The sequence below is a fragment of the Myxocyprinus asiaticus genome, chromosome 31 (assembly GCF_019703515.2).
Source record: "Myxocyprinus asiaticus isolate MX2 ecotype Aquarium Trade chromosome 31, UBuf_Myxa_2, whole genome shotgun sequence".
Taxonomy (NCBI): domain Eukaryota; kingdom Metazoa; phylum Chordata; class Actinopteri; order Cypriniformes; family Catostomidae; genus Myxocyprinus; species Myxocyprinus asiaticus.
This window is the reverse complement of record NC_059374.1, coordinates 12,679,083-12,694,932: the sequence shown is the minus strand read 5'-3', so window position 1 is coordinate 12,694,932 and position 15,850 is coordinate 12,679,083. Positions and strand designations below refer to the sequence as shown.

At 39.9% G+C, this 15,850-nt stretch overlaps 2 protein-coding genes across 8 annotated transcripts in view; one reads left to right on the top strand and one right to left on the bottom strand.

Annotated features, from left to right (window-relative positions):
• Nucleotides 1–1,546: 1,546 nt before the first annotated feature.
• cysltr2b (cysteinyl leukotriene receptor 2b) overlaps nt 1,547–15,850 on the top strand; it is an 81,050-nt gene continuing 66,746 nt past the window's right edge. For 2 of the 7 annotated variants that reach the window (XM_051664908.1, XM_051664903.1), the window contains exons 1-4: nt 1,547–6,243; nt 6,330–6,353; nt 10,346–10,434; nt 10,547–10,643. The gene's annotated coding sequence lies outside the window, so the exon portion shown is untranslated. Of the gene's footprint in view, nt 6,244–6,329; nt 6,465–9,059; nt 9,178–10,345; nt 10,435–10,546; nt 10,644–15,850 lie in introns of those variants that run through there. The other 5 variants (XM_051664901.1, XM_051664899.1, XM_051664905.1 and 2 more) reach the window with 5 other exon arrangements.
• Nucleotides 6,514–9,327, bottom strand: LOC127421774 (lysophosphatidic acid receptor 6-like). Its single transcript, XM_051664897.1, has one exon. It carries the CDS (start codon nt 8,392–8,394, stop codon nt 7,273–7,275), a length of 1,122 nt encoding a protein of 373 aa, XP_051520857.1. The 5' UTR covers nt 8,395–9,327; the 3' UTR covers nt 6,514–7,272.

Below are 15,850 nucleotides of genomic sequence, written 5' to 3'. Positions count from 1 at the left end.
GAGTGACTCCAGCTAGGTCTCCTAAGCAACCAAATTGGCCGGTTGCTAGGGAGAGTAGAATCACATGGGGTAACCTCCTCGTGGTCACCATAATGTGTGGTTCTCGCTCTCAGTGGGGCGAGTGGTGAGTTGCGTGGATGTAGCGGAGAATAGCGCGGGCCTCCACACGCGCTATGTCTCCACAGTAACGCGCTTAACAAGCCACGTGATAAGATGCATGACTACGCCACCACGAGGACTTAGAGCGCATTGGGAATTGGGCATTCCATATTGGGGAGAAAAAAAAAGTAGAAAATAACTTTTTTCCTAGCTAGAATGAAATCAAGAGAGGAGATTATGTGAGAGAGGATGTTGTTAAATTCGACTGGTTTGTTAAATCTTTACAATCCTTTATACTGTCTCCGACGACTGTCATATTTCTCCCCCCCAGTGGCATTTGCAACCTGGTCATAGAATAATGTTACAATAACTACATTGTATGTAGCATGGCAGTTTCTTGGTGGAATGAACACTAGAGGCACTAACACAATGAGTTTTATCCCCTTTCACTCAAATCACGAGTAAAATGGCTGATTATCAGTTCATAAACACTTTTCACTCTGTTCCTTAACAATGCTATCTTATGCCATATAAAACTTTTACTATAGCGCATGACTCATTTTAACATTGGCATTACATAACCAACTACATTTACAAGCTTGTTTATGTGTGATCAAATTGCACGTTAGCTCAACTGATAGACTATTGCACATGCAATACAAAGGACCAGGGTACAAGTCCTGCGAGTTAGCACATGAGCCGAAAGTTTCATACAAGCACCACAAAATGCCATGGTTGCTTCAGAAATGGTGTTTTTCATCTCATTTGCTTTTTATGACACTTATCGGTTAGGTTTAGGTTTAAAGTTTGGGGTAGGAAGGTAGGTTTTGTTGATTTAAATTTCGATAGAACATTTACCTTAAAAACCTCATCTGTTCGGGAGAACATTTCACTTGCTTTTAGCGCCACACAGAGGACATTTCACTTCCCTGTGGCGTGTAATGAACCACATAATTTTATTTTGCAAAGATGTTGCCACAGTCACGCAATGTTCATTGCCTGGGAGAAGGCACTCACGAATTGCGATATCTTGAGACATAGAGTAAGAAATAAGCTTTGAAGAAAGTTAGTAATGTTGTTGCTTTTGTGAATTTTTTTCAGAGGTTTGCTACCAAACTTTGCTGTTGAGCAGATGGATGAATTCAATCAAATTCATTATTAATTTTTACTCATTCCATTATTTTTATTATCATTATTATTATCAGTCTAATTGCTGGTTTTATAGTTTTTATTACAATTAATAGATGCCTAACAACAACAACAACAATAATAATTCAGCAAATAGGGAGAAATTCCTAGATATGATTTAAATATGAAGGCAAGTGTAAAAATAAATGACGTGCACATTTAATTACAAAAGCCTTTTGTTTTTATATACAGTATTTATTTGCAAAATGAATTATCTTTTTTGACTTCATAACTGACAATCTGTAGAAGTAGCATGCATCGAATAAAGTTTAGGACAAAAACCATCAGTGTTTCTCATTTCGTGCTCATAGTTGTGAATGAATACATCAAATTCAGTCACATACAGTCTAGTTGCACAAATATTTCAACGTATCCGACACTCAAATCAGATCCGAAATTCCACCTCTGCAAATGTTCAGAACTCTACACAGCCACCGTGCGATGCTCCATTTCAAATAATGACCTCTGGTCTGTCATCTGTCGTTTATCGGATGCAGTGAAAAGGTGGCTTCAGTCCAGTAAGACGAAAGAAAATGATCTGCAAAAATGTAATGAGTACTTTTCAAGTTTAAATAAAATTGTAAGGAGTAAAAAGTGCTATTTTTTTCTTTGTAAATGTAATTAATTAAGTAAAAGTATAAGTATTCCGTTTAAAGTACAAATCCCAAAAAACAATACTTAAATAATAATAATACTTAAGTATTTTTACTCAATTACTTTACACCCCTGCTTTTTGGACCTTTTAAGTTCTGGCCGACATTCCCTTGCATTGTATGGACCTAAAGACCTAAGATATTCTTCTAAAAATCTTTATATGTGTTCAGCAGAAGAAAGAAAGTCGTACAAATCTAGGATGGCATGAGGGTGAGTAAAAGATGAGAGAATTTTCATTTTTGGGTGAACTATCCCTTTAATATTATAATTATTAAGAACAGCGTAATGTTGATCAACTCGCCTAAATAGTATTTGATACCATCTGATTATTGTTAATACTATTCCCGTTAAAGTATATAGGAAACTATAGGGACTAATCAGAAGTACTGCTTGGATAAGGTAGCGTTGGTTGGCCCATCCAGATAGTATTAGTCATTACCTCTGGCTGAGGATAATGTTGCTTTAATTAAGTCTATGCAGATCTAGGGGGACTTAGCAAAACTACTATCCAGATAAATGTTAGCAGGGAGCAACCTGTCTGAATAGTATTATTCATGACATTTCATGACATGAGAACTGAGCAAGTTCTCATTTATTAGAGTAGCAGTGTGTGATTTAGTGCTAGCTGCAATTACGATCGGCCCTGAATCCAGGCACGATCGACCAATCACCAATCACAGATTTAAGATTAAATCAGTCCGATAAAGATCGTGGCCAATTGATCGGTGCCAAATATGAAAAAAAATATATATATATATATTCCAACTGTTCTAAAGTCATACAATAGTTTTGTGTAAAATTTAAGTCGTTATTCACTGAAAATCTTGTTCCCTGACAAAAATCTCAAATCTCATTTGCGCTTGGGTACATACAAACATGGTGCGTCAAGGCAGGTTTAAGGTCATATATAGACCACTTTTATGGTATGTTTATGATGCTTTTTGTGATTTTTGGAGCTCGATAGCCTCAGTCCCCAATCTCCCCATTCACTTTGTATAAAAAGAGCAGTTTGGGCAATCTGCAAAACATCTCCATTTGTTTACCATGGAAAAAAGAAAGTCATACAAGTTTTGAATAACATGAAGGCTGAGTGAATAATGACACTTTTTGGTTGTTGGATGAACTATTCCTTTACGTACAGACTTTACTTACAAAATATATAATTTTATTATTCTCTAATAGTGATTTTTGTTTTTCACTATATGCAAGCACACAAACACACAGAGAGAGAGAGCGAGAGAGAGAGAGAGAGAGATCCAACACAGAGGTACATATATAGAACTTGTCATCAGAAATGTATGACCACACAGACACACATCTGTTCAACAGTTGTTCTGTGGTTAGCTGAGTCTTCTAACCAGCTCTTTAAGAGGGTGAGGTTCTTACTCAGATCACAATAATAACTGACACTGCACAATCTACTGTATATATTCTGTCCAGTTCCTCAGTTTTATTTGATTTATTTTTTTGATGTATTTTTTTTCAGCCATCATTGCACACTTTGAGATATAGAGATATAGAAAAACAATAGTCTGTGCTTCCCCACTTTTGAAAAGCACTGGCCACAACTGGAGCACACATACCAATAAAATGCATGGCTTGAATGCACCGAAGGTCACGTTGGATAACTGATGAACGAAAAAAGAACACTACAATGCTGCAACACAGTCAAAAACAAAAACACTCTGAGGAAACATGCTTTTCAGTGCTTTCATTGGTTTGCATACCTTAGTCAGTTTGGAGAGTTCCTGTCACATGTGCTGCTGAAATGGGTCAGGGCTGAATGGAAACCTAATCTGGCAGCCTTGGGGCATCTATCAATAACTTCAGCCGGTTCTTGCTTTGCTTGTTCAGCTGTTCTGTTTCACTATAAGTACATGTCAATAAATATGCTAATCTCCAATTTAAAGGACAAAGGAACATATAAACAACAGGGCTTGGGAACAGTTATGATGTCCTGGCATTTTTTCAAACAGTTGCTTTTCTTCACAGAGCTTCTTGTAATGCGGCGCTCACATGTCGAAAGGTCAGGAGGTCACTCACATGTACATACACTAGTCTCTTTGTTTTCTTGCATCCCTGTACTCCTCTGCTGTCTTGGCTTCTGAGTGCACAACATGCAAAAGCAGAGGGTGTGTAAATACATTTTTATTTTTAGGTTCTCTTCTATTCCTCAACTATTCTTTTAAATCGAAAACAAACACTTCTGTCAACCACTGTAAAATCGTAACAGAACAGAATCTTAGACTAAACATTAGTTCTAGTCTTAAACTAGTTAAGACCATCTTCAGTTCTCTTGATGCACCCCTCCTTCATGATCAGGAAATGAGGCTGTCAAAGGTGCAGAAAAAGTAAACAGGCCTGTGGGAAGTTTTTGAAGCTTTGAAGTGGGGCTGGAGGTGGCGTGCTGGGCAGTGTTTGTGCAGGGCTGAGCTGCAGGGAAAAATATGGGTGTGTAACACTTGTTTGAAGTTTGGAGACTTAATCCTGTGTTTATCAAAACCACACCAGCTCTCTCCTCAATGCTAGGAGGAAGACAAGCCGCTGAGAAGAAAAAATGAAGCAAAATCAAGTGAAATAAGCAGACATCCATGCAGATCTACATTTGAATTAATTTTACGAAGCCTCTCAAGAACATGCATATTCAGGTATTATTACGCCTAAAGAAAATTAAGCCTAGTTTTAGGACTAAGAAGATTTGTGGCATTATGACATTATTTTCATAACAATTAAGCTCATTTTCCCCTAAATTCCATTTAATGTAATGCAAAAAAAACCTAGCTCAATAATTAACTAATAATTAAAAAATGAATTAGCTTAATATACGCAATTATAAGTAAGCCATCTGTTATGGAGGACCAAACCTGCAATATACTGTATATATATATATATATATATAAAGAAATGTAAAAAATTTAAAAAGTGTCCATAGAAATAAATTTTCTAATTTGACATACGAGTACTGATAAATATAAATGTCATAAATGACACTTTTTTCATTATATAAATTTATTTGTACATTTATTTTTATTTTTTATATTTTTGCATGTTAATAGTCCTAAAATAGGCTTTATTTTCTTTAAGCAAAAACATTTTTTTTGTGTTTTGATTATGGGGTGAAATGTGACCTCAACATGTTTTACTCATATGCATACAGACACTAGAGTAAACTAGCACTCTTATCTGATTTGTAATCTTACATATTTTGATCTTTGCATTTGCATCAGTGTTATGCATGTGTATCATGAATAACAAAATGCATCATAAACCACTACAGTTTAAAAACTTGCAATTTTCTGATAAAGTCCTGGATAGAGAATGTGATCTTGAGGGATTAGTGATGGGTGAACCAACTCCACACTAAGACTTGCGTTCACCCATGTGTGCTAGTGGAGGCAATGCCCTATGATGACATGAAAGGAAAAGAAGTCTGGCACATCTAAACACCTCAGAGTTTCCAAACTTTCCTGAATCACTCCCTCCACACCTTTGAGTGTGTGCCATGAGCCATAAGGCACAATCTGCACTCTTTTAACTGGCTTAAGCTGCAATCAAATTTGCTAACTGTTAAACAGTATGCAAGATTTAGAATTAATTCATTCCAAATCATAGCATGTTGGAAATAGGAAAATAGGTGCACACATGGTACTCACCTAAAAAGGAAGTAAAGATTAATTACATGTTTGCTAGATGCTAACATTAGCTTTGAGACAAAGGGGTTATCAAGACACAATTTAATGTGGTAGTATATCCTCATAATTGCACGTCATCTTACTCAAAAGTATATATTTTTTCCTAACACATGTGAAGTACACCCTTACAAAAAAATCTAAACTAGCCACAAACTTTCCACAAATTTGCAGCAAATTTGCCACTCTTTATTTTCACATGCAAATTAGCTTTTGATTCGCCGCAAATGTTTGCCAGTTTGTTTTTTTAGTCTTTTTCATTTCCCTTTTTTTTTTCACGTGCTAAACTAGCTTAGAACATTGTGGTCATACATAATGATATTTGTCAGTCAACTGTGTCAAGAGCTGAAGAGCTTTGTATCTTCCATTTGTGTCTGGTGTTTGTTTACAGATAAAGCAACACCTTTAACAGGCACGTTTAGAGGTTGGGATCTTGGTCATGACTGCATGTGTTGACAGTTCTTGCCAAATCTAGAGCTGTGCTGTTATGTCACAAATGACGCAGTTTTGAAGATATTTCTCAACCTCATTTACCCCAAACCTCAACTTGGTTTCACCTGCAGCAGATGACATCAAATGAACATTATATTGTTGCTGAGTTGGTTCTATACAGGTAAACATTTGATTCACAGCTCATAGTTACTGACACTTGTAGATAATGACCCAAAGTGGTTGAAATGTTGTTTTTTTTCCGTTTAGGGTGGGAGGCTGTTCTTTATCAAAGTAAGCCACTGAAGATTTCTAACAGCCCCAGAGAAAGAACGTCACCTTTTACATTGTGGCCATTAAATGTTCACATTTACCATGACAGATAGATTGTAAAGAGTTTATATGGTAAATCCTGAATAACATTTATATAGAAGGAAAAAACATAACCTTGTGATTGCAGTTTTAAGAGTGTATTGTTTCTTGCAAACATGCTATATAAACATTCATTACAGAGAAAGGAAGAATTATCTATTATAAATAAATACCTCTGACTAGATTTAAAATTTTTGTTTTCATGTGAAGTTTGTAACAGAAAACTAAACAGTGCATTATGACAACAGTATCAATGTCAGTGCAAAGTTAATATACAGTAAGATATAAAGTGCCAACAAAAGTTTGCAGCTTGTTAATAGTATGACACTTCAGGCAGTCAATGTGTTGTCAATGGGTATTGCGAAATCTATTTCATATCTAGGTTTATTTAAATAGTGGTTAAAACATTGTATGTTTTTTACACATTCACTTACCATTTTGGAAATGTAAGTACATTCACATATTGTTAGAAGTTCTGGTCTATTTTAATCAAGTTCCAGTTAATATATTTGCATGATGCTTACTCCACATTTAAGCAATTCAAATGTTTGGAAATAATTCCATTGAGAACAGATGTGCCGTCCAGTACTGGGCTTGAAGTATGTCTTTAAGAGGGAGTTAAATCCCTCTAAAAGGGTGTAGTTTATTTATTGCCCTGGAAAATATTAACAAACCCATATAGGGCATATTCTACATGTTTTATGCCATATTTCACTCACCATAGAGTGCTTTTTGGACATTCACTTTCCTTAGATCAAGTTTATGTAATGACTTTGAGAATTGAACCAAGATAGGATTTGGGCCAAGTATCCATTTGTCCAATACTACCATCTCCTAGTTCTCATACATTAGACTCATTGTGGAACATCTTGTTCTTAATGGACCTCAAGCTGAACTGAAGGGTAGAGCTTGTCTCTGACTGTAAGGCCTCAGAGAACTTGGCATTACATGAACGGTTAATCTGTGACTTCCTCTTGATGGAGTTTTGTATGGTTTCTGAGGTGAAGTAGTAGACAATGGGGTCGAAACAGCAGTTGGATACAGCAATGCACAGTGCGATGGGATAGATCGTCCGGACCACCGATTCCACTGCGCACCCCTTTAAGGTCTTTGTCCGCACCATTGAGTAGAAGACCAAGTTGACATTATAAGGGATGAAACAAAAGCAGAAGATGGAGAGATGGACAATGATCATCCGCAAGATCTTTGTCTTGTTCAGCTTCCCTCCCCGACCGACGGACTTTGGCCTCCTCAAAGTTTGGAGCACCATAGCAGAGCAAACCACATTCAGGAGCAGAGGGATCAGGAACCCCACAGTCTCTATGAAGATCACCACCTTGGAGAGATGGCTCTTCCACTGTTTCGAGGAGAAGTTCTCAAAGCAAGATGTGGTATTGTTCTGAACGTTAGTGCTGTTAAGCATGAAGCCAGTTGGAAGACTTCCGGAGAGCACCAAAACCCAAACAGCAGCACACACGATCTTGGCATTCCGTTTGGTCCGAAGCCCCCTCGAACGGAAGGGGTATACGATGGCCAGGAAGCGGTCCACGCTGATGCACGTGAGGAACAGGATGCTCCCGTACATATTGGTGTAAAAGAGTGAGACGGAGAGCTGGCAGAGGAGGCTACCAAACGGCCAGTTTTGCTGAATGAAGTAAAAAACTCTTAAGGGGAGTGTGAGCACAAACAACAAGTCTGATACCACAAGGTTCATCATATACGTTGTGGTCTCATTCCGCAGTTTCAGCGAACATGTGAAAATGTACATGGCTGCAACATTGGTGATGAGTCCCACTATAAAGACAATGCTGAAAATTATACTGTAGAGTGCATACTTGAAGTTGTCATTCTTTGGGCAAAGCGTCATGTTGCTCAGCTGCAGAGAATTATTACTGTCACAGCTGTTGAAGCTGGCGCCCCATTTCTGAGCTGAGCTGTCCATCAGAGACGTGGTGTTGTACATCTCGCTGAGAAACAAAGGCACCCTATGGGGTGGTAGTCAGGCAAAGGCAACAGGATAAGAGGATTTCCCTCAATCCAAGATTCAACAGGGGAAAATAAAGCATGTGCAACATACAAGTTAGCTTTAAACCACAAGACGCCCTTGGCTTGAACGTTACATATATCTCCTTAATGCACTTATTCTGTTGACAGTTAAAAAATGCAGGCAATCAAACACTTCTCTGTAGCGTCTCTGTTAACAAAGCGTGCTAGATTCAGTGTGTTTGTGTGTGTGTGTGTGGGTGGGGGGGTTCACTTAAGTTGAAGGCAGTTCTCCACAGAGACTGGAGCAAGATCCCAAGCACCTCTCCCCTCCCCCTTCCTCTAGCCCTTTTCCCAGTCTCCCCACAGGATTCTTGCCCCAAGGTTAGAAGTTCTACTCACTCACTCCAGAATTTCAAGTCAAGAAGTCCTTTCCTCCAGTTTGACTTGAGAAATACCTTATGGACACAACCACAAGCAGCTGAAGGGAGATGGAATCCTGTTAGAATCCACTAGCCATTGATCCCATTGATGAAAAGCAGACTTCTTTGTCTGGCATTCTAATGAAAGTATTTCCCAAAAGTTGTTGTTTACTGGATTGCCTTGAAGTATCCTTTCAGTAAATCCTGTCTTTATTCTCAGTTCCACAGATGGTCCAGTAACTGCAGAACACCTGTAGTTCACATGCAGCACGTTGGGTTCACATTGAGGGCTAGACACGCTGTCTCAGTCCTGCTCTCTGAATGCGTTACAGTGTAAATGAGTGAGTCAATCCTGCTGCTTTGATTGACGATCTATTTTTCTGGCCCACCCCCTTCCTCACTGCTGTGTCTTGGTATCTTTGTCAGCAAAAGCCTCAGCATTCTGTGCTCTACGCATTGAAGAGGCGGGAGGGAGGCAACCATGCTGTGGAGGGTTTTACAACTGAAGTGTTATCATGACAAGTGAATTCACTTACCATAGCCCCTCCTACCTCCTGGATAGGTCCCACCCCTTCTTTGAGAGAAAGAACAGACAGCTGAACTTTTTGTTGTGCTGTGTGCAAGGTGCAAATTGGCTTTTTTATCATCTCTTTTGACTGATTTAAATTTTTTATTGCTTTCTTTGATTGTAAGCTTTAGGAACATTTAATTGCTTGGAGGTTCCACTTTCATAGCTCATGGTCTTGGAAGATTTTGATGAGAAATGTTTTGAGATCATATTGACTTTGGTGTTTTGGAAAATCTGAGCACAGTTTGAGAAAGTGTTGAGATCTCTATTTGCACTCTTTGTAATCTCATTGTTGTCTGGTCGAAAAAAAATTGAGATAGTAAGGAGATTTGTAATCTTTGTTTCCTACAGGAACAGATAGCTATATAGAAACTGCAGACTGTGGGCTTTTCCAAAATATAAGTAGCTACACTGAAAGCAGAATAGAGAAAGACAGAGGAAGTGTAACCAACTACCTCATGCAAAACTTCCTTCAAACGTGACTCATTTTTAATGATTATTGTTTAGATCCCTCAAGGCATTTTGAAATAAACACCACACTCCTGTGACACATTGTACTTAATCTACCATATATTATGTAATTTTGTGAGGAACTATTCTTAAATAAGATAATTAAGATGACTTAAGCACACGATAAAAATGTGAGAAAAGTGTTAAGTGATTGGCTCATCCCCCTAAACATTATGGTTTATTTATTTATGACAGGATAACTCAGTAATTAATTAGCACAGCCTAAACATGATGACGACACGCAAAGTTTGCTGATAATGAAATCGCATCACGTGCACAGCGCACAAGACATACTTGGCAAGTGAACTACCAAAGTATACTTTCTGCCTCAAGTATTACACTTTTTAAATTGCATAATTTGTGCTACAAACATGAATGATACCTCAAATCATATGGCTTTTGAAGGAAATGTGTGATTTTTATTTTCTAAGTGACCAGATTTAAACTGAAGAACACTAAAAACACCTTAGCAACTACATAGCACTGCTTTTGCAACCCCCCACAAAACCCTAGCGTCATGGTGAGTTTTGTATGGGCAAGCACCAAGTTGTGGTTTGATGTCTACTATTTAAAAAAATAAACTGATAAACGTAATTTCTGAATTGCTCATTATTAACATTGATGTCTTGCAGAGCCACAGTTTTAACTGTCAACATGAAGTCTGGTCCACGCTGCATCTTATTCTAGCCAAGAATGGCCCACTAAGACAGGATACCATCTGATTGACATGTAAAGTACCACAGTTTGCTTTTTCTATGTGACATAGAGTGGGTTAATATAAAATCAAAGAGAAAAAAGAGAACAAAGCTGTATATAAAGGTGTCCTCAAGAATATTTTGTTTTTTTGCTACCAAGTCCATTGAAATGTTTAAAAAATTTTAAGCACATTTCTAAAAATTAGACTAAATAAAATGTAAATTGTTAGGCATTTCCATCCACTACGTCATGCGCATTATCTTGAGGGAGCCCCTTGTCATGACGGAGCAGCTGAATGACCTCCTTGCTTTGGGGAGAGTTTTATTTGCAGGATTGGAGCCTTCGCATGGGAGTGCCCGTGCTCAAAACTGTTCTGGTGGATAGTGAGGACCCATGTTAAAGACCAGCTAAAGACCACTTCTGAATGTCCAGAGCTATGTTCAAAGAATTGCGTCCCAAGGTCTGTCCTTTCATTGAGCCAGTTTCATCAAGCCATTGCACACTCATAAAACGTGCACGAATGGTAAAAACACGTCATCGTTTTGCGAATAAACTGTTTCCATCACCTTAAGCACATCTGAACTAAAGCGAAACTCTATAAAATCCACCTCCTCCTAACGCATTTCATTTTTAGCGAATTTTGAGAATTTATTCGCATATCAAGCATTTCCATTCAGGATTTCTTATGTGCAATTTCAAAATGTGCCAAAAAATAGTTGGATGGAAACCCAGGTACAGCGATATTCAACAACTAAATATTCCTCTGAAGTGCTTATTGTACTGGTACCTTGTAAAAATGACTTTATCGCTCATTGGATTAATAAAAACCTGTGTACACTGATCGCTGGAAGTTGCATAAAATCAGCCAATGAGATAAGATCTTGTTGTTTTCAGAAAGCTCTTGGCCTTTTTGTGTGCAATATATATCAGAACAAGTGAACAAGACTATAAATGTGACAAGATGATGGCTTGTATGTTCATGTCTATTATTATACAGTTGTCTGGAATACTCATTTTTGATCGGTCAATCTTGCCATCAAGCAGTCATATACAGTATTTCTTAATAACGACTACACATCTGGGGAAAGGGGTATTTCAGTGGTCATCCAGGTACTGCAAGACACCTTTTCTGCTTATTGTATATGCTCCTGTTCTCTTGTATCACTTTATGGTCAAGTAAGCTTATAAAATAATTTTAACTTAAATCTGTATTTCATGTCCATTTATTTATTTATTTATTTGGTAGGATAATCAACAGTCATATGGGCAGTGTTTCTTGTTACTCAGTTGTCTCTTTCTTTTCACATAATAACATAATTTATACTTAAATCAATATTTACTTTACAGTTATTTACTTTGGTAATTTGATAAGTAGCCAGTGATTGGCAGTGTTGTATAGTGAATAGGTCACACATAGTCAGTCGGTTCACGATTCAATCTGAAACACTCAGACTGCCCAGTGCACACTGAATCGTTTAAATCATCACTTTATTTCATGCTTCATCCACTACAAAAATCGAGAGTTCATGGCAAATTTGCCACAAACTTGCTGCAAATTTGCCACTCGTTATTTTCACATGTAAATGAGCTTGTGATTCACTGCAAATGTTTGCCAGAAGTCTGCAGCTTTTCACCGGTAGTGTTGAACCTGCAGCAAACCTTTGGCAACACTGGAAAATTTGCCGCAAGTTTGGCACAAAGCACTTTTTTTTTTTTTAAATAATCAGTGGCGAATTTGTGTCAAGTTGTGTGAAAAAGTGACATATGGCAAAAAGCCACTTGAGATCTGATCAGAGCGGTCAGACTGAAACGGATTTCCGGAAATGTGATTTGAATAGGATTTCAAAGCACATTTGAATGTAGCTTGAAATGAATTTGTAAAACGTATATTTCATTTGATTTTTTGCCGTTAAGACTTGTTAAATATGATCGGATTCCAATTGGATATTTAAGAAAAATGGATTTGCACTGACAGTCTGAACATGGCCTTAGTACCCTACATGAAAACACATAAAAAATGTACCATGGCATTACCATGTTTTTTGGACATGTACCATTACCATGAAGCACCATGTAAATACAATGGATACAATGTTAATCATATTGAAGTACCATTATAGTACCATGGTATTCATCGAAGTACTTTGAAGCACCATGTAAACACAGAATGCTACATAAATATGGTAATTGTATATCAAAGTACCATAATACAGTATTATCATCTGGTACCATCAGATATCGGAGTGTTATTTCCCAGATTTCCCAGTTTTCACACATGAACCTGCACTTCTATAATTTACCCTACAGCGTACCGGGAGTTTTTTTCATGCATACCACCACTTCTTGGAATCTCCAGGTACGATGTAATGTCTGTACACTCCGGCTCGATCGGGGCAGCCCGTGAGCGTTCGTCCGGAAAGAAAGAAAATGGTAAATTTACACACCTGAGTGCTATAATATCTAACATCTTCTGTTTGCAGTAAGCACTGGGGAGAGCGATAAAAGGAGGGACCACGCCAGAGATTTAAAAAGAGAGAACCAAGCTTCAGAGCTGTGTTTGGGTTGACAGGAGTGTTCCGCTGAAAAGCACGTTTTTGAGCGTACGAATAAATATTACCATTTTTGAGTTTGAAATTCCCTGTCCTCTGCTTCCTCCTTCTAAGAGTGCAAGAGATCCTTTACACTGGTGCCAAAACCCGGGAGTTTGGAGGAAGTATACGCCAGTATGGAGTCCTCACCGTTGGCAGAAGTCATCCAGTCCCTCGCCAGCATCCATCATTCCCAACATCAGGTCCTGCTTGAGCTGCACAAGTATCAGGATCGCCGGTTCCAGGAGGTGCTCCAGGCGCAAGCAGAGGACCGGCAGGTGATCTGGAGCTTACTGCACCAGGAGGAAGCCCTGGCCGTGACCCCGGACACAGCAGCCCCCCATGCCCTCATGAAAATTGGGGCAGAAGATGATCCGGAGGCATTCTTGGACCTATTTGAAAGAGCAGCCGAGATCTGGAGGTGGCTGCGTGCCCAGTGGGCAGCTTGACTCATTCCCCTGTGCTCCGGGGAAGCCCAGCTCATGGCGCAACAACTACCGGTGGCAAGTATACTGGTGTATGACAATCTGAAGAAGACCATCACTGACAACGCTTCCGTTTGATGAAGCTGGACATGCGTGGCTGACCTGCCTACACTTAACAGTTCCATGACGCCTGCCGGAAGTTGCTGTTGGCTGAGGACCGCGATGCCGAGAGAGTTATCGATCTAGTGGTGCTGGAACAGCTTATCCATTGTCTGCTGAAAGAAATGGCGGAGTGGGTCCATTGCCATCACATGGCGTTGCTGCAGTAGGCCGTCAGCCTGGCTGAGGGCCATATGTCGGCATATCAGAGGGGAGAAGAGTGCTCTAACTCTCTCTCCCCTCACTCTCTCTTTCCCTCCTCTCTCTCCTCTCGCTCTGCCCCTTTTTTCCAGCCTACCCCGTGTAACACATCAATGGAAAGGAGGAGGCGAGAACCGGCTTGACAATATAAATAATATTTAATGATTAACTAAAACAAAAGCACAAACACATACACAGGTGTCGGACAGCTGTCTGTAACTCAGTCTCTCTCGCACTGCCGTCTCCAGTTGGCCTTTATCCCTCTCGAGCTAATCAGCCTGATTAGGGGCCGGGTGTGTAGAATCACAACCCAGCACTGCCTTCCGCCCTGCCACATTCCTCCCCCATTCTCTCAGGCCGGGGAGCCCCCGGCATGACGTAAACCCCCCCCCCCCCTTCCCATTATAATCCAATGGCAGGTCATTTAGGGTGGAAAAAGACACTGAACCAACAAATGGCCCGTTTCTATTGGCTGGGCATTCGTGGGGATGTTCGCAGGTGGTGTGCGGCATGCCGTGAATGTCAGCTGGTGAATCCGCCGGCCACACCAAGAGTGCCATTGCGCCCCCTTCCATTAATTGAGGTCCCCTTAGAAAAAATTGCCATGGACCTCGTCGGGCCATTGGAGCGGACAGCACATGGACATCGCTTTGTATTGGTTCTTGTGGACTATGCAACGCAGTATCCAAAAGCAGTGCCTCTGCGCAACAGCTCATCACGTAGTGTTGTGGAGGAACTCTTCAGAATAATCTCCCGAGTGGGGATTCTGAAAGAAATCCTCACTGATCAGGGCACTATGTTCATGTCATGGACACTACGCGAGCTATACGAATTGTTGGGTATTAAATCGATTCGCACCAGTGTTTACCACCGACAGACAGACAGGTTGGTGGAACAATTTAATAAAATCCTGAAAAATATGATTTGTAAGTTTGTTCACGAGAGCGCTAGGAATTGGGACAAGTGGCTCGATCCCCTGTTATTTGCAGTTCGAGAGGTCCTGCAAGCCTCCACATGGTTTTCCCCATTCGAGCTGCTGTATGGGTGTCGACCGTGCGGTGTGCTCGACATCCTGCGGGAAGCTTGGCAGGAGGGACCTTTAAACACTAAAAATGAAATTCAGTACATTCTTGATCTTACAGCAAAACTCCACTCCTTGGGTCAACTAACAGAAGGAAAATTTGTTCCACTCTCAAGAACGTCAAAGCTGACTGTATGACGGGGGGACTCGGCTACGGGAATTTGCACCGGCAGACAAAGTGCTTGTATTACTCCCAACGTCGAGCTCTAAATTACTCACCAAGTGGCAAGGGCCCTTTGAGGTCACACGTGTAGGAGATCTCGATTATGAGGTAAGGCGAACAGATAGAGGTGATGCACGTCAAATATACCATCCCAACCTTCCTGAAATTATTGACTGAGGCGGTCCCTGAGACACTGGTGACAGTAGTTTCGGAAAAGGAGGAGCTCAGGCCAGAAGTGAAGTTAAAAGCCAATCATTTCACCCTGATCCCTTGTGATTCAGTTGCAAAAAGAATTTGCAGACGTGTTCTCGCCTCTGCCTGGGTGCACAAATCTTATAGAGCACCACATCGAGACAACACCCGGGGTAGTGGTACGCACTCGTATCTACCGTCTTCCCAAACACAATTAGATGCAATGATCGATATGGGAGTAATAAAAGAATCCCACAGTGATTGGTCCAGCCCAGTTGTTCTAGTCCCTATTCTGTGCGGATTATAAAAAAGTCAATGCAGTGTCTAAATTTGACGCATACCCAATGCCTCATATTGATGATTTGCTCAATCGGTTGGGCAAAGCTCGCTTTTACTCGACACTGGATTTGACAAAGGGTTATTGCCAGATC

What these genes read in the sequence shown, in the direction of transcription:
- LOC127421774 (XM_051664897.1), bottom strand. Translation starts at nt 8,394, where the DNA reads ATGTACAACACCACGTCTCTGATGGACAGCTCAGCTCAGAAATGGGGC.